The 18,739-nt window shown below is 45.4% G+C and overlaps 1 protein-coding gene across 1 annotated transcript in view; it reads left to right on the top strand.

Moving 5' to 3' along the window:
- LOC127577689 (oxysterols receptor LXR-alpha-like) overlaps positions 1-18,739 on the top strand; it is an 88,890-nt gene that overhangs the window by 51,011 nt on the left and 19,140 nt on the right. Inside the window, 2 exon segments of the mRNA XM_052029125.1 lie at positions 2,170-2,224; positions 15,112-15,319. Of these exon segments, the coding sequence (XP_051885085.1) occupies positions 2,216-2,224; positions 15,112-15,319 (217 nt within the window). The 5' untranslated portion in view covers positions 2,170-2,215.

Below are 18,739 nucleotides of genomic sequence, written 5' to 3' on the forward strand. Positions count from 1 at the left end.
AGACAGGCACTTGAATGAGCAAGGCATAGAAGGAAGCCTTTTGGTCCATTATATCCATACCAGCCAAAAATGGAGCAATTCAGATTACTTGGACTTCTTAGCTCTGAGTATTTTGGTGCAGTGTCACTCAGGTCTGGGTTTGAGAAACAACACTGTAGGTGCCAAGAGTGTTTTTACTACACAGGGATGGATTAGTTCCCCAGGACTGTTGACTGACTGGTAAACATGTTGCTGTAAGTCATCAGGACTGTGTGTAATATTAACCAGGACACAGCTGTCTCCCTGGTTTGAGTTGGAGAACATATTACTGTAGAGCCCTGCGCCTGTATTTAATAAACACTGCACGTGCTCCCAGAACTGCGTTTGATAAGTACAATTCAGTTGTTAAATTGTGTTGGTCTCCCAGATATTGAATTTCAATAAACAGTGTTCTTTTGCTTAAGACAACATATGGTACACACATTATTAAAACTTTTTATGCTTGTGTTGGAAAGCATGGTGCTGTTTTCTGTAGAAACGTGTCCAGTAATACTGAAGTGGTGGTTTTCCATTGCTTAGGTTGAATAAACAGCATGATAGCTTGGGTCTATGTTCAATGGGAAGGGTGCTGTTCAGCTCAGTCCTTAATGTGTGTAGTTTTGGTCTCCTTATTTAAGGAGGGATATACTTGTGTTGGAGGCAACTCAGAAAAGGTTTATTTCCTGGAATAATTCCTGGAATGAAGATGTTGACTTAGGAGGAACATTTGAACAGGCCGAGTTTGGGAGAATGAGCAACGATCTTATTAGGTGTACAAAATTATGAAGGTGCTTGACAAGATATTAAGGGGATGTTTTCTAGGTGGAACCCAGAAATGGGGATATAGTTGCAGTAAAAAGTGTTGCCTATTTAAGCTGGAGGAATAATTTCTTCTCGTTGGATAGTGAATCTTTGGAATTCTGCACTGTTGGGGATTCAGGAGTTATGGAATTATATGTATATACCAGGCGTTGGTTCAAACAAGAACCAGTCTTCAGTTTTTAATGTAAATTGCAAACTGTGATCAGTTTGAAGTTAAAAGGACAGCTTTGTAAACAAACAGCACTGCCTACAGAGCACAGGCTGCTGGCCCATAGCAGGGGGCTGGCTGCTCAAGGGATGGGGTTTGCAAAGTGATGTGATGATGAGACGTTCTGGCATGCATCAGCCAAACGTAAGACAATGGGGGGGGGGGGGGGGTGTTAATTGGTCTACATCAGACCAGGCAACACTGGCTAAGTTATTCTGCACCATTGTGACCGAGTGCAAGGAAGCTTGCAGATCAGACTGATGTCAGCTAGCACATCAAACATGGTCACAGGCAGATATGATCTGTCAATAGTTGGGATATTGGTGCGCTCAGTGACTCAGCCCTCACAACGTTAATTTTGGGTGCCTGGGTTGTGTCCCCTCAGAAGCTTTTAGTCCATCTATTGGAATTACTTTGTCCCAGTAAAGGTGTTAGAACATTCAGAGGTGTCTCCCATTGTAGATGTGTAACTCAATGGAAGCATTGTCAGATTTAAAATTGAAGTAAACAATGCAATTGTAGCTATTGAAATTGTACTGAATCATCTGCTGTTATCTTTAATCTTAAGAGGATAAAAAGTTGATGTACCTTTGTATGGGAGACTCCACTGAGAGGGTCTCCAGGAGAATGCCTGCCTGTTGTGATGAATAAAGACCATTTATATCACCAGCTTCAGTATCTCTCCAGTGACTCAGTTCACAGTCATAACATGAACCACAAAAAAGATGTGGAGATGGAGGCATTGAATATTTGGACAATGTGTGTCAATGGTTAATGGGAACAGTCAGGAAAGTGGAGATGAGGATAAGATTAGTTCAGCCATGATCTCATTCAATGACAGAGCAGGCTCTAGAGTCCTACTTCTGCTATTTCTTATGAAAGTGAGTGTTGGTACAATGGAATTTTCCTCACAAGAGCCTGCTCTCTCTCCCTCTCTCTCTCTTCTATCTCTCCCTTTTTCTCTATGTCTCACTCGCTCTTTCTCTTGCTTCACCTCTCTCGCTCTCTTTCACACTCTCTCTCTCGTGCTTTCTCTCGCTCTTTTCTGTTTCCTCCTGTCTCTTTTGCGGCTCGATGCCATCTGAGTTCTCAGTGGTAACTCTTGGCTGCTTTTGTTGCAGGTTGAGGTACTGTGTTATGACCAGGTGAGAAGGATGTCTGCAGATAATGATTATGGTAAGGCATTTTGTTCTCCAATTTGACACTCAAATGGGAAACATGAGGAATTTTTAATGCCAACAAAATAATTTGACACATTTTAAAATTTCTACGCACTATTTGTATGTTGGCTTTCAATACAACTTCTAATATCTCAATCAAGCACTCACATCAATCAGTTAGTGGTGCCTGAGTAGTTAGTGGGAAGGTTACAGAGAGGGAGAGGGGGGACTTCCAATAACTTCCTGACAACAAATGTGGTCTAACTGGTCTATAATTCCAGTTTCCTTAGGTGCTTCTTTGTGAAGATGAGCTTCCACTCAGGGGCTAAGGGAGGGGAGGATTAACATTTGGGTGGGTGAGGGTGTTGCTGGCAAAGATATTAATGCCAATCCCCAACAATCCTTGGAAGAATGGTGGTGAATGCCTACTTGAATCAGCGCAATCTTTGTGGTTAAGATGTCTCCTCGGAGCTCTCGGGTGGGGCGCGCCAGGATTCAGACTTGAGGGGCAAAGGAGGAATGACGATATACTTACAAGTCAGGTTAGCGTGTGATTTGTAAAGGGATCTGCAGGTGGTCGTGTTTCATACACCTGCTTCACTTTCACTGCTTGGTGTCAGAGACGGTGGGTTTGAGAGGTGCTGTCAGATAAATCTATTCGAAGGATCCAATACCTCCCACCACTTTTCAGTGGTTTTCTCAAACTTTAGATGTTTAAACTTAGAAAAAATTAGGAGTGGCCCCTGTTGCTCCTTCGCTTAAATTTGAGGAAGTTTGGAGTCCATTTATTCAATATTTCCATATGATATAAGCAGACCTTTTTCAGATCCCTCTCAATTGCCCTTGAATGCAGAGGAGCGGAGTTGACGACATAATATTTCTTCTTTTTAATTGAAGAAATATCAGTCCAGTTTTGTTTTGAAGTTTTTGTTTTTTTTTGGTTTATTATCAATATTTTATTTGATTTGGGGGTTCTTCTTTCTTATAATTAAATTTCATTTCTTTTCAATCTTTCCTTTTGTAGTTGTTCACTTCATAAGAGAGCGGGAGGTCTAGATTACTTTTTTTTACTCCCTGTGATTATATATATTAACTGTTATGATTGTTATCCTGATCTCTCTGCACCATATGTAGAATTACTAATGTTATTTATAGTATTTTGTACTAATTTGAAAATTAATAAGAAGATTGAAAAAGAAAGATAAGTCTATTAAAGTAACTGCAATGCATTTTGTAGATGCAGCCCCTGTGCACCGTGAAGATTTAAGTGGCAATCAATGAGGCTCTATAGTATTAAGCTGCTTGAGTGTTGTTGGAACAATTCTCATCTATGCATGTGGAGAACACACCAACACACTCCTGTCTTGTGCCTTATAAAGGCTTTGGGGAGTCAGGAGGTGAATCATATCAAACGTTTGACATCTTGCTGCCACGTATTTGTGGCTGATCCGGATCAGCTTCTGGTTAAATGGGGATCTTCAGGTTGTTGGTGTGGGCGGTCTCGGTGTTGGCAAACCCATTGAACATTAAGGTTAAGTGGTTAGACCTTCTGCTGTGGGAGATGGTCACTGCTTGGTACTTTTGTGGTGTGAATATCACTTGCCAGCCCCTGCCTGAATGTCGTCTCAGTCTTGCTGCATCAGGCATGAACTTTGCGGAGGAGTTGTGAATGGAATTGAATGTTACACAATGAACGTCCCCGCCTCCGACCTGATGATCAAAAGGGAGGGCATTTGATGAAGCAGCTGGAGATGATTGGGCCTAGGACACTGCCCTGAATGACATCCTGGGGCTGATAATTGCTGGAGGTATGATTCCAACCACTGAGGAGTTCTCCCTTTTGATGCCCTTTGGCTTCAGTTTTACCAGGGGGTGTCTTGATGCCACACTTCATCAAATGCTGCCCTTATAGTAAGGGCAGTCACTCTGATCTCATCTTTGGAACTTAGCTCTGTTTGGACCAGAGCTGTGAGATCTGGAGCTGAGGGTTCCACGAAAACCCAGAATGAGCATCAGTGAGCAAGTTATTGGTGAGTAGTGCTGCTTGATAGCACTGATGACAACACCTTTTGTTGAAGGTTAAAAGTAGACTGACCGAGTGGTGAGCGCTGGACGTAACTGAGCAATTTTTAAAAAATTGTTGGGTAGGTGCCAATGGATGCCATTGTTGAAGCTGTGCTGGGATAACTTTGTGGCTCGTTCTGGATCACAAGTCTCCAGCGCTGTGCTATCGGCAACGTTTCGGGTCGAAACCCTGCATCGGGACCACTCCTCTCCTCCCACAGATGCTGCTCATCCCGCTGAGTTCCTCCAGCAGATTGTTGCTTCAGATGACAGCATCTGCAGCCTCTTGTGCCTCCACCAGAGGGCCAAGTCTAAAGCATTTGCATTTGACCTAAGGCAGATCTGCCAAGTGAATGATCCATCTTGGCTTCCTTCTGTGTTCCATATCTTCAGAGACACATCTCTTCAGTCAATTCAAGATCCTTTCTAAATGATGTGAAGAAACAGCGTTGGATACATCAAAGGCTAAATGTTTATCTATTTATTGTGTTGTTATATCTTGTTTCAAAGTGAAAAAAACGGCATTTTTTTTGAGAACTTGTCATCTGCTTTTCCCCTAACTGAATTGTTAAAGGCAATGTCAACAGTTCCTTTCCTCCCACAGATGCTGCTCGACCTGCTAAGTTCCTCCAGCAGATTGAGTATGGCCCTCACTCCTCCCTTCAGCTGTTTGACTGCCCACTAGGATTCATACTGGACGTGGCAGCACTGCGGAACTTTGATTTAATCACCTCGCTCAGTCTATTGAATGCTGTACTTTGCTGTTTAGCATGTGTGTAGCCCATGTTGCAGATTTGCTAGGTTGGCAGCTCATTTATAAGTATGCCTGGTGTTGCTCATTAAACCAGGGTTTGTCCCTGGTTTGTCACTATAGGAAAGATGGAGTGAGGAATATGCCCGACCACGAGGTTACGGATTATCATGGGATACAATTCTGCTGCTGTCAATGGCCCTCAGCAGTCCATCCGTACCCAGTTTTGAGCTGCATGATGTGTTCCCAAACGGTCCCATTTAGCACAACACGATGGAGAATACCCCTTCCTACAAAGACAAACTTTTGACTCCAAAAGGGCCGTGTAGTGACCACTGCTACCATGATTGTCAACAGATACATCCTGCAATAAGTAAGTTGGAGGGGAGAAGCTCGGGAAGGTTTATCCCTTGTACATACACTGATCACCTAGCGACTAATCTGTGCTGCTACAGCAGCCCAAAATTAGATACCAGATATTTGGAGTCATACAGCATGGAAAAAGGCCCTTCGGCCCATGCCGACCAAGATGTATATTCAAGCTAATTCCATTTCCCAGCACTTGGCCCACATCCCCCTAAACTCTTGTCATCCATATACCCGTCCACATATTTCTTCAATGTATCTAATGTACCTGCCTCACCCACTTCCTTTGACAGCTGGTTCCATCTACTGTAAAAAAAAAGTAACCCCTCAGGTTCCTATTAAACCTTTCACCTCTAACCTTAAAAGCATGTCCTCTAGCTTTCGATTTCCCCAACCCTGGGGGAGAAAAGACCCCTCACCCTATCTATGATCTTATCTACCTCGATGAGATCACCCCTCTGTCTCCTATGCTCCAACGATTAAAGGCCCACCCTGTCTAACCCTATGAGTCAGTCCCTCAAGTCCTGGCAACATCCTTGTAAACTGGAAAGAGTGCAAAAAGGACATACTCACATCCTTCCTACATTATCTGTGGTGGATTCTGCAAGATCTGTTGGGTGTGGAAGGAAATTGCCGTATCTAAATCTGGTTCCTAGGCCGATGCCAGATGGTCCATCCAGTTTAATTTTTATTGTCTCTTAAAGCTGATTTGGTTCAACTGAATGGCTTGCACAGCTATTCAAAGAGCAACTAAGTGTCAACCACAAGCTGTGGATATGGGTTGGACCAGGTAAGAATAGCAGATTTCCTCATCTAAAGAATGGTACTTAACCAGATGGATGTCTTCAACAACTTGGTAGTATTGTGGTCACCATGATCAAAAACAGCTTTTTTAAAATTTCTGATTATTCAATCAACTGACTGAATTTTCCTTCCATAAAACTCCCTCACAGACATCTTTCTGAACCAATTTCTTCCTGTGTTAGTGCAACATTGTGTAGTATGGATCTAGCCAGAGGGCCTGTCTGCCTCTGGGGAAGTAAGCTAACATTGTAACTTTTACTTTGTATGATAAAAGTACCACGTTGGCTAGTTTGAATTACCAACTGTTTTCCAGTATCTTCGAGACTGACCTGCCGAAACATGGTGTTGGAACTGCCTGTTGATGACAGTATAAAGTCTTGACTCTGTGCCCAAATTAGGATTCCATTTGGTGGGTGGGATCTCTTCTAATCGAGGAAACGGGTGCAGGTGTTCAGAGAGATGGTGCACTGCGTGATTCAGTTGGGAGAGGAGATAATGGAACGAATAAAGCTGGATTTCAAGGCAAGTACTCTGTCTGAAGAATGGAGAAAGTGGAAGGAAAAATTTACCCTATATATATGGCTGGCTATGGCAGATAAACCAGAACAGGCAAAAGTAAAAATGTTATTACATTACATTGATCACAAAGGGAGAGACATATAATCAAGAAATGTAACCAACAGTTGAGACCCTGAAGTTGAGCTGTCAGGAGGCAGAAACTAGTTACTGATACAGCGATGATGGAACTACCTTAAAGGAGGACTGCACCATTCAAGGACCAGTACCTTGTCAGCACATTGGAACAGATGATCACCACCAGGATCACGCAGAATTGATACATTCTTAATGGCGCTAAGATTTCTAGAAGACGTTTGCAATTTGGAAGATTTGACAGACTGGTTCATCAGACGTTGGATTACTTAAGCAATCAGGGAATCCAGCCTGAGAGAAGAGCTATGATGTGAGACAGAGTCACCTCTGGGAAAAGTATATACAGATATTCAAACTGTGGAGCTATCCGAAGGCAGGTTAGAGATGGTGAGTGGCCAACAGCAGGAAGGACATGCGGTGAAGCACCAGACAACAGACAGAGCAGGGAAAGTACAGCCAAGGTTGCTTGGATATTGCTAGTGGGCAGCAACATGAGCTCTTGAAGGAAAAAAAATGACCTGCAGATGGGAAAATCATTCCTACAAACTGTGCTCAATTGAGGAGGTCGGAAGTCCACGAAGTGAACAATATGGGCTGTGCAGGGACCGGTTCAGTGAAAAAACACCTGCAAGATGTATCTGTGTAAGATGTCAGTGCAAAGGCACTGACAATTCAACTTGATTTGGAAGCAGCATGTTATGTCCATAGAACCATAGAACCATACAGCACAAAACAGGCCCTTCGGCCCACCGTGTCGTGCCGTCCATCAGACCACCCTCACACTACCTAACCCCTTCCTCCCGCATATCCCTCTATCTCACATTCCTCCATATGCCTATCCAACAAGCTCTTGAACCTGTTCAATGTATCTGCCTCCACCACCACCCCAGGCAGTGCATTCCATGCACCAACCACTCTCTGGGTGAAAAACCTCCCCCTGACATCTCCCCTGAACCTCCCACCCATAACCTTAAAGCCATGACCTCTCGTCTTGAGCATTGGTGCCCTGGGAAGGAGGCGCTGGCTGTCTACTCTATCTATTCCTCTCAATATTTTATATACCTCTATCATGTCTCCTCTCATCCTCCTCCTTTCCAGTGAATAAAGCCCTAGCACCTTAAGCCTCTCCTCATATTCAATACCCTCCAATCCAGGCAGCATCCTGGTAAATCTCCTCTGCACCCTCTCCAATGCCTCCACATCCTTCCTATAATGAGGCGACCAGAACTGAACACAGTACTTTAAATGTGGCCTAACTAGAGTTTTGTAAAGCTTCATCATAACCTCACGGCTCTTAAACTCAATCCCGCGATTTATGAAAGCCAACATCCCATTGGCCTTCTTAACTGCTCTTTCCACCTGTGAGGCAACTTTCAATGAACTGTGAATATGAACCCCCAGAACCCTCTGCTCCTCCACACTGCCAAGTACCTTGCCGTTTACCCTGTACTCTGCCCTGGAGTTTGTCCTTCCAAAGTGTACCACCTCACACTTCTCCGGATTGAACTCCATCTGCCACTTGTCAGCCCAGCTCTGCATCCTATCAATATCCCTCTGTAAGCTCCGACAGCCCTCCACACTATCCACCACACCGCCTATCTTAGTGTCGTCTGCAAACCTACTAACCCAGCCCTCCACCCCCTCATCTAAGTCATCTATAAATATCACAAAAAGTAGAGGTCCCAGAACCGATCCCTGTGGGACACCACTAGTCACTGCCTTCCAATCCGAGGGCACTCCTTCCACCACAACCCTCTGCTTTCTACATGCAAGCCGATTCCTAATCCACACAGCCAAGCTTCCTTGGATCCCTTGGCCTCTGACCTTCTGAAGAAGCCTACCATGAGGAACCTTATCAAATGCCTTACTAAAATCCATGTAAACCACATCCACCACACTGCCCTCATCAATCTTCCTGGTCACCTCCTCAAAGAACTCTATCAGGCTTGTGAGGCAAGATCTTCCCTTCACAAAGCCATGCTGGCTGTCCCTAATCAGTCCATGATTCTCTAGGTGTTCATAAATCCTATCCCTTAGAATCCTTTCTAACAGCTTACCCACCACAGACGTGAGACTCACCGGTCTATAATTCCCTGGCCTATCCCTATTACCTTTTTTGAACAAGGGGACCACATTCGCAATCCTCCAATCCTCCGGCACCACCCCCGTAGACAACGAGGACTCAAAGATCCTTACCAGCGGTTCAACAATCTCCTCCCTAGCCTCTCGAAGCAGCCTGGGGAAAATCCCGTCAGGCCCCGGAGATTTATCTGTCTTAATATTATTTAACAACTTCAACACATCCTCTCTCTTGATATCTACAACCTCGAGAACATTACCCCTACCAGCACTCCCTTCCGCATCATCAAGACCCCTCTCCCTGGTGAATACCGAAGAGAAGTACTCATTGAGAACTTCTCCCACTTCCGCCGCCTCCAGGCAAATTCTCCCACCTTTGTCCTTAATCGGACCTACCTTCACCCTAGCCATCCGCCTACCCTTCACGTACTTGAAAAAGGCCTTGGGATTTTCCTTAACCCTACTAGCCAAAGCCTTTTCATGTCCCCTTCTAGCTCTCCTCAGCCCTTTCTTAAGTTCCTTCCTCGCTACCCTATATTCCTCACGGGCCCTGTCTGAACCTTGCTGCTTATACCTCATGTATGCTACCTTCTTCTCCCTAACTAGTCGTTCCACCTCTCTCGTCACCCACGGTTCCTTCACCCTGCCATTCCTTCTCTGCCTCACCGGGACATATTTATCCCTAACATCCTGCATAAGATCCCTGAATATCGACCACATCCCCATGGTACATTTTCCTTCAAAAAGGACATCCCAATTTACACTCCCAAGTTCTCTCCTTATAGCCTCGTAGTTCGCCCTTCCCCAATTGAAAAACCTCTTGTCCTCTCTGCACCTGTCCCTGTCCGTGACAATTTTAAAGGTTATGGAGCAATGATCACTGTCCCCCAAATGCTCACCCACCAATAGATCCTTCACCTGTCCCGGTTCATTTCCTAAAACTAGATCTAGCATGGCATTCCCTCTAGTCGGCCTGTCGACATACTGCGTCAGGAATCCCTCCTGGACACATTTAACAAATTCCGTCCCATCTAAACCTTTGGCACTAAGCAGGTTCCAGTCTATATTTGGGAAGTTGAAGTCTCCCATTATAACAACCCTGTTATTTCTGCTTCTCTCCAAACACTGCCTGCCAATCTGCTCCTCTATATCTCTACTGCTACTGGGGGGCCTATAGAATACTCCCAGTAGAGTAACTGCTCCTTTCTTGTTCCTTAACTCCACCCATACGGACTCCAGAGATGATCCTTCTACAACATCCATCTTTTCCACAGCCGTAACAGTGTCCCTGACCAGTATCGCCACCCCTCCACCTCTTCTCCCCCCTTCCCTATCCCTCTTAAAACACCGAAAACCAGGAATATTCAATATCCACTCCTCTCCTGACGTCAGCCACGTCTCAGTAATAGCCACGATATCAGAGTCCCCCATATTTATCCAAGACCTCAGTTCATCCCCCTTATTCCGGACACTTCTTGCATTTAAATAAACACACTTCAGTCCATCTACCTTACTACTTTTACAGCCTGTATTCTGCTTCTCCTTCCCCAAAGCCTCTCTACCTGTTTGATCTAACTTTTCCCCATCCCCTTCTTCCTCTGACCTACTCCTCTGGTTCCCTTCCCCCTCACAAACTAGTTTAAACCCTCCTGTACCACCTTAGCAAATCTCGCCGCAAGGATATTGGCCCCTTCTGGTTCGGGTGTAACCCGTCCTCTCTGTACAGGTCCCACATTCCCGAGAAGAGATCCCAATGATCCAGAAATCTAAAACCCTCCCTCCAGCACCAACTTCTCAGCCACACATTTATCTGCCACCTCCTTCTATTCCTACCTTCACTATCACGTGGCACTGGCAGCAATCCCGAGATTGCTACCCTTGAGGTCCTGTTCCTCAATTTTCTGCCTAGCTCCCTGAACTCACTCTTCAGGACCTCATCCCCCTTCCTACCTATGTCATTGGTGCCAATATGGACCACAACTTCTGGCTGCTCTCCCTCCCACTCAAGAATTCTATGGACCCGATCAGTGACATCCCGGACCCTGGCACCTGGGAGGCAACATACCATCCGGGATTCATGCTCACTGCCACAGAACCTCCTGTCTGTTTCCCTGACTATCGAGTCCCCTATCACTACCGCATGTCTCTTTCCCACCCTTCCCTTCTGAGCAGCAGTACCAGTCCCAGTGCCAGAGACCTGGTAACTGCAGCTAGGCCCCTGCAGGTCATCCCCCTCAACAGCTTCCAAGGCAGAAAACTTGTTACTGAGGGGAACAGCCTCTGGGGCTCTCTGTCCTGCCTGCCTGCCTGACTTCTTCTTCCTCTTCCCTCCCCTGACCGTCACCATTCTATCTGTCTCCTGAACCTCAGATGTACCTACACTAAGGGGGGTGACTGTCACCTGATGCACCGTGTCTACGTAACTCTCTCCCTCCCTTATGTCCTTCTGAAGCAAACCACCAATCTCAAGGCAATGCAATTAAATCATTCCGAAGGATATTACAAGTCATGTGCTGCGGCTGTATAACAAGACAGCATTGAAGCTGGCTGGGAAATGCTCTCTGAAGGTACTGAACCCAAAAATGAAGTGGGTGTCATCATAGTACACCAGAAGGGTGTCACATTTGGAAGTACTACAATACACTGATACAGGCACACCCTTACAGCTATGCTCTTGCAGGAGGGTCAGCTGATGGCATACTCGTGCACAACTCTGACAGATATGGAGAATTACATACTTCTCAATTTACATCCAAATTGAGAAGAAACCACATGCTTTGGACTGGAGAAGTTTCACAAATACAACTGGGGAGAAGTGTGTCTGTACTTTGATCAATCATAAGCCAATTAAGGTATGCCAATTAAGCCAATTAAGACCTCCACAGAACGACAAAGTGGTCGGAGAAAATGCTTGTGAGGATATAGGCCTACAACATAAATGTGGCACTGTCTGGGGAAAGACACCCATGTGGCCGGTACACTCGTAGCAGAGACCACCTCATGGATCCAAGAATATAAAGGAGACTGAGCTTGAGACCATCAACGTGGCGAGACGTATTCCAGTCAGTCAGAGACTGATGCAGCAGATTAAGGAGGCTACCAGAGAATCTGATACAATGCAGTTAGTGAGTTAAGGTGAAACTACTCTCAGCTCATGTGAGTGGTGAACTGGCTGTTTGACAAGAGGACAATTGTTCCCAAACAACGAAGGAAAGGCTGAATTATACACGTTCACTCTCTCAGCTCCAGTGACCCAGGTCCAACCTTGTCCTCCGGTGCTGTCTGTGTGGCGTCGCGTTCTCTCTGTGGACTTCCTCTGACTTGCTCTGGTTTCCTCCCACATCCCAAAGCGATCTGGGTTGGTAGGTGAATTGGCCACTCAGTTACTGACAGCTAGTGTTGCAAAGTGGAAGCAGCGCAGCAAAGTGGGTTGCTCCAGTGTTGGATTGAGCCCAGTCAGGAAGGCTTTACTGGGTGGAGTTCTGCACTGTCCATGGGGACACTACCTAGGAAATGGTGCATGCTCACAGGGCACTGCTAAAGCAGTACTGGACTATCAGGGGGTCTGTACTGTGGGTCTACACTGAGGGAGTGGTGTGCTTTCAGTAGGGGATCAGTGAGGGAATGCTGCACGGTTAGAGAGGTGTGCTGCAATGACAGAGAAAGTGTGCCGAGGATGTTTTGCACTGCCGAATGCAAAGTAATGAAGCAGTAGCAATTGGAAGATCAATACTGAGTGAGTGCTGAACTGTCTGAGGGCAGAAATGAGTTGGTGATTCATTGATGAAGGAACTACACTATTAGAGGAGCACTCCAGGAGGGGTAATGCTGTTAGTGCTGCACTAATAGGCTGTGCCCTGTCAGAGGATCACTACTGAAATAGCGCTGCACTGCAGGAGGGGCATTGCTAATGTGGTGCTGCGTGTTAATGTGAACTAATGGAACAGAGGCAGTCCTTTCTGTAGGGCAATGCTGGGCTGTCAAACTAGGGGCGGGGGCTGCTCTGTACAGGATGGTACTTAGAAAGTAGTTCACAATCAGAGGCGGGGTGCACTTCTGGAGGGTCTATACTGAAGGAATGCTGCGCTGTAGGAGATAAAGGCTTCTGTGGAAGCAACAATGATGGAGAGCAAGTTATGAACATGTCGCACACTGTCAGATTAAGTGGATAGTCTGTACTGATGGAGCACTGCAGAGTCAGATGGTCACACATGGTCCACGAGAGAATGCTGCACTGTTGGATAAGCTGTGCTGAAGTGTTGCTGCACTGTTGGAAAGGTGTACGTTGTACTATCAGAGAGGAATTACTGAAGGTGTGTGGTACTTCCATAGGGGCCTCATTGGATGAGAAATACTGAGGGAGTGCTGCAGGGTCAGAGGGACCTAGTGAGGCAGTGATGTCTTGCTGGCGGATTAGTGCAAGTTGGAAGGCAAGAGTAATATAATCAGAAGGATGATCCTGAGTGAAAGTTGCAGCAATGGAGGGACAAGTGTTTCTGCACTGAAGAAAGGGCAGCGCCGAGGGAATGCTGCGTTAATCCTTTGCCTTTGACTGCAGCAGGACTGGGAGCCACACTTTTGGAAGTACAGTGAGAGAGTACCGCACCGTTGGATAATCTGTGGTAAAGGCTGCACCTTTGGAGAGCAGTACTAACGTGGCAGTCAACGCTTAGAGAAACAGTACCGAGAGAGTGCTTCACTCTTGGAGGGGGTAGATTTAATGGAACTCTTTCAAAAATGAATTCATAATTGATGCCTGGCATTGGGGCCAATATTTATCCCTTATCAATATAGCAGGGTTTCCTGTTATTTACTACATTGGTGTTTGTAGGTCCTTGTGTACAAATAAACTGCTTGTCTGCCTGCATTACAATGACTGCACTTTGCGAATAACAATGCACATTTTGAATGCACATGAACTACCATCATGAACCCCATGAGCTAATGTTGATTTGCAGGTTTACTGTCCCTGACTGATGATAGTGACCAACTTCAAAGTGATTAATTTGTTTGTGCTTGCTGAACTACACGGGCCCGCATTTAAACAATACGTCCATTTTAAAATTTTCACCTTTATCTTTAAATCCCTTCACGTCTTGTTCCTCTGTTTCTATGACTTCCTCTAGCCCTATAACCCTCCAAAATATCTGCACTCTGATTCTGGTCTCTTGCTTACTTCTGAATTTGACCATTTCGGCTCTGGTGGCTGTAGCTTCAGCTGTCCAGCCTCTGTCCTCTTAAGTGTCCTACTTGAGTTACTCTGTCTTCTCCATTTTCTTTAAAGGCACTCATTAAATCCTGCTTCTCTAGCCGAGCATTTGGCCATTTATCCCAACTATCTCGCGTGCTAGCATTCCAGCGAATACAGGGTGGCACGGCTAGTACAGCTGCTGCCTCACAGCACCAGAGAGCTCGGACGCTGTCTTGTGGAGTTTGCACGTTCTCCCTATGACTGTGTAGGTTTTCTCCTGGTGCTCTGGTTTCCTCCCACATCCCAAAGACGTGCGGGTTGGTAGGTTAATTGGCCGCTGTAAATTGCCCCTAGTGAGTGATGGAATCTGGAGTATTTGGTGGGAATGTGAGGAGAATAAAAAAATGGGATTAGTGTAAATAGGTGGTTGATAATTGACTTGGTGAACTGAAGGGCCTGTATCTCTCTGATTCCATGATTTCACTCAGGACATTTTTGCTGTGTTAAGTGTGCAGTACAAATGGACGATGTTGTTGGTTGGACATGATTTTTTTGTGTTTCTGAGAATCGTTGAAGCACATGGGCACAGGAAAACCATTCTGCTTTGGTAGTACTGTTCAATGATGAAAAACACAGTGACACTGGAGGAACCCAGCAGGCCAGGCAGCATCCTGAAGGGTCCTGACCCGAAACGTTGACCGCCTGCTTTTCTCCACGGATGCTGCCTGGCCTGCTGAGTCCCTCCAGCATCACCGTGTTTTTCATCTAGATTCCAGCATCCGCAGTCCTTTGTTTCTCGAGTACTGTGCAGTGAGCTGCTGTCCCTAGTTCTGTCCTTACAGCTGCATGATTTGTTCCCTTTCAACTATTCCTTTTAATTACATTTTAAATTCGCATCCATCATTCTCCCAGACAGTGCATTCAACATTGCAATTGTCTATCTAATGCTTTCCCTTCCATCTCCCCATTTCAATCTGTAAATACCTGTGCCTTGCAGGAGAAAGTTTTTTTATGCACATACCAACCCTGCTGGCAGGCTCGAGCAGGAGTCAACCGGACAGCCGGCCTTGGAAAGACAGGGATACCGGGAGGAAAGCAAGAGCTCGGACAATTACTCGGAATTCCTCGATGGGGGGCAGCTCACAGCTACTGGAATGGAAGTGTGAAACTGGAGGACGACCTCTTTTCAGCCAACCAGAGCTTGGGTAAGGCACTGATAACCTCCCCTCATCTGGGACTGTGTGGGTTTTCTTTGTACAGGCAGAGCCATATGCCACAGAGGAATGGCAGTGATGGAGATGGTGGGGATTGGGCTAGGGGTTAGGGGTACTTTCAGATTTCATTACAACATAGAAGGAGGCCATTCAGCCCATTAAGTTCATGCCAACTCAGAGAGCAATCCCATGCCCCACCGACTTTCCCTATAACCTATTCTCTGACTGTTCCCATCAATTTACCATAGATTCTACCACTCACCTTTTACACTATAGTCAATTTATAGTTGCCAAATAACGTACCAACCACATTTCTTTGGGGTTTGGCAAAGAAACTGGAGTGCCCGGGGAAATTTGATGCAGTTACTGTGCCAGCTCCACATAGGCAGCACTGGATAATAAGACTGAAGCCGAGTCGCAGGACTGTGAGGCAGCAGCTCTCCGTTAGCCGCAACCACTGCAACCGCCCTGTGGGGTGGGATAAGTAGAGGAGAGGAGTGAAACACCGAGATGTAGGGAGGGTACAATCAGTCAGGGGAAGGGTTTGGAAGAGAGTTATTAAGGGGAGGTGTTTGCTGGGAGAGAGGGCACGAAGTGTTGGGTGTTTGGAATCAACTATTGAATCAGTAAGGATAACAGCTGGAGGGAGTGCAGTGTGTTTAGTTAAGGACAAGTTACTGAGAGATGTATAGGGAGAGAGACTGAATAACACAAGTGGTGGTGGTGCTGGCTGGGAGAGGGCAGCGAAGGCTTGTCAATCACAGCTGATCTGTCTGGGGGGGGGGGGTGTACATAGGAGGAGAAGAAGTGAAAACAGAAGAGAGAATTCCTGGAACTGATGCAGATGCTGGTAACACAGAACATAGAACATTACAGCACAGTCCAGGCCCTTCAACCCACAATGTTGTGCTAACATTTTATCCTGCTCTAAGATCTATCTAACCCTTCCCTCCCACATAGCCCCCTATTTTTCTATCATTCATGGTTCTATCTAAGAGTCTCTTAAATGTCCCTAATGTATCTGCCCCCACAACCTCTGCCGGCAGTGTGTTCCACGCATCCACCAGTCTGTGTAAAAAAAAACTTACCCCTGACACCCCCCTTTATACCTTCCTCCAATCACCATGCCAAGTCAGGCAGCATCTGTGGAGAGAGAGAGAAACTGAGTTAAAGTTACAGATCGATGACATGTTATCAGAGCTGGCCAGTTCTGATGCGAACTGGAAAAGCTGGTTATCCGAATTTGTTGAATTCACTACTTGTTGAGTCCTGAGGGCTGTAATGTAACATGAGATGCTGTTCCTCACACTTACACTGGGCTTCACTGGAACAGTGTAGGAGGCCAAAAAGAGGAAGATATGAGTGAGAGTGCAACACTGCATTCACAACAACACAAGAAAGCAGGAGTAGGCCACTCGGCCCCTCAAGCCTGCCCCGCCATTCAATATGATCATGGGTGATCGGCACAGGGGCTCAGCTGCTCTTCTCTACCAGTTCCTCAGTTCCCTGATCTTTCTGCCTTGTAGTGATCTAACCTCCACAACGCTCTGGAGTAGAGAAATCCAGAGATTCATCACCCTCTGTGAAAAGTAATTTCGACACACCCTCTGTTTTAAATGACTGACCCTTATGGTCGCTTCATTCAAGACTTTCCCACCAGTGAAAACATCTCAGCATCTACCCTGTCTTGCCTTCTTTGGATCTTGTTTGTCTCACAAAGGCCACCTCTCATCCTTCCACACTCAAGTACAGACCCAAACTGTCCAGCCTTCTTTGGTAGGACAACTCTCTCATCCCAGGAATTAGCTTGGTGAATCTCCTTTGGGCTGTCTCCGATACTACTGTGTCCTTTTGTATGTAAAAGGATCAAAACTATGCATAGTATTCCAAGTGTGGCCTTGCCAACATCCGCCACAATTGAAACAGAACCTCTCTATTTTTAAACTTCAAACCCTTTGCAATAAAGGCCAAAATACTGTTTGCCTTCTGAAGTACTAGTTGGATGTGCCTGCCAACTTTCTGTGATTCGTGCACTAGAACACCTCGACCCCTCTGAATTTCACTCACTTTCAGCTTCTCTCCTTTTAGATAATAATGTGATTTTAGGTTGGAAAATAGAACACTACAGCACAGTACAGGCCCTTCGGCCCACAATGTTGCGCCGACGTTTTATCCTGCTCTAAGATCTATCTAACCCTTCCCTCCCACATAGCCCCCTATTTTTCTATCATTCATGGTTCTATCTAAGAGTCTCTTAAATGTCCCTAATGTATCTGCCCCCACCACCTCTGCGCCCACCACTCTGTGTTCCACGCATCCACCACTCTGTGTTTTCAGAAAAAAACGACTTACCCCTGACATCCCCCTTATACCTTCCTCCAATCACCTTAAAATTATGTCCCTTCATGTTAGCCGTTGTCACCCTGGGAAAAAGTCTTCTGATACTGAAGTGCGTGACCTTACACTTTCCCCGCATTAAACCCCATTTGCCAAGTTTTTGCCACCTCAATCTATACCCTGTGCAGGGTCACAACGTCCTCATCCAACATGCCCTTCCACCTATTATTGTATCATTGGCAAGCTTGGAAACCTTGAATTTCTCCCCCATCCTCCAGATCATTAATGTAAATCGTAAATAAAAAAAAAATTTGGTGCATGATCTTCCCTGAACAAATCTGTGATTAATGTCTGTCTTTCGACATTAATTTCTATATTAGAATAGATTCGAATAACGTTGCCTTTGCTAACGTTCGATTTATTGACCAGTAATTATTTGTTTGATCCTTTCCTACCTTCTTGAGCAATGGCACACTGTCAGCAGTCCTCCAGTCCTCTGCCACCATTCTTGAACCCAAAAATGACCAAAATATTATGGTCATAACCTCTGCAACGTCCTTCCTCCTTTTGGCAGCTTGGGATGTAGTTCTTCCTAGTTAAAGAGATTTATCCATTTTCCTTAAGTCACTTAATACTTCCTTTCTTATTTTGTTGATGCCATCCAATTGTGTCACACTTGTCCTCTGCATTATACCTCTCTCTTGCAAAGACAGCTGCAACATATTCATGAAGAATCTTGCCCACGTCCTCCAACTCCACATGGGTTACCTTTTTAATCTCTTATGTTCCATTCTTACCTTAGTTATTCTCTTGCCCTTTTTGCACTCATAAAATCATTCTAGATTTTCTTTGATTTTACCTGCTGGTAGTTTTTATACCTTGTGTTTGCTTTTCTAATTTTAATCTTCTCTATATTTTCAATACATTTCCAGGCTTTCTGCCGTTTTAAGCTCTTACTGTTTGATAATTAATCTTCCTTTTTTTTGTCTCAGCCTAACCTCTATGGACAATTTCATCTGGAGGGCTTTAGATTTTGCAGTCCTGCCATTTTTCCTTGTGGGAATGTGTTTACCC

The sequence above is a fragment of the Pristis pectinata genome, chromosome 14 (genome assembly GCF_009764475.1).
Source record: "Pristis pectinata isolate sPriPec2 chromosome 14, sPriPec2.1.pri, whole genome shotgun sequence".
In the NCBI taxonomy this organism is placed as follows: domain Eukaryota; kingdom Metazoa; phylum Chordata; class Chondrichthyes; order Rhinopristiformes; family Pristidae; genus Pristis; species Pristis pectinata.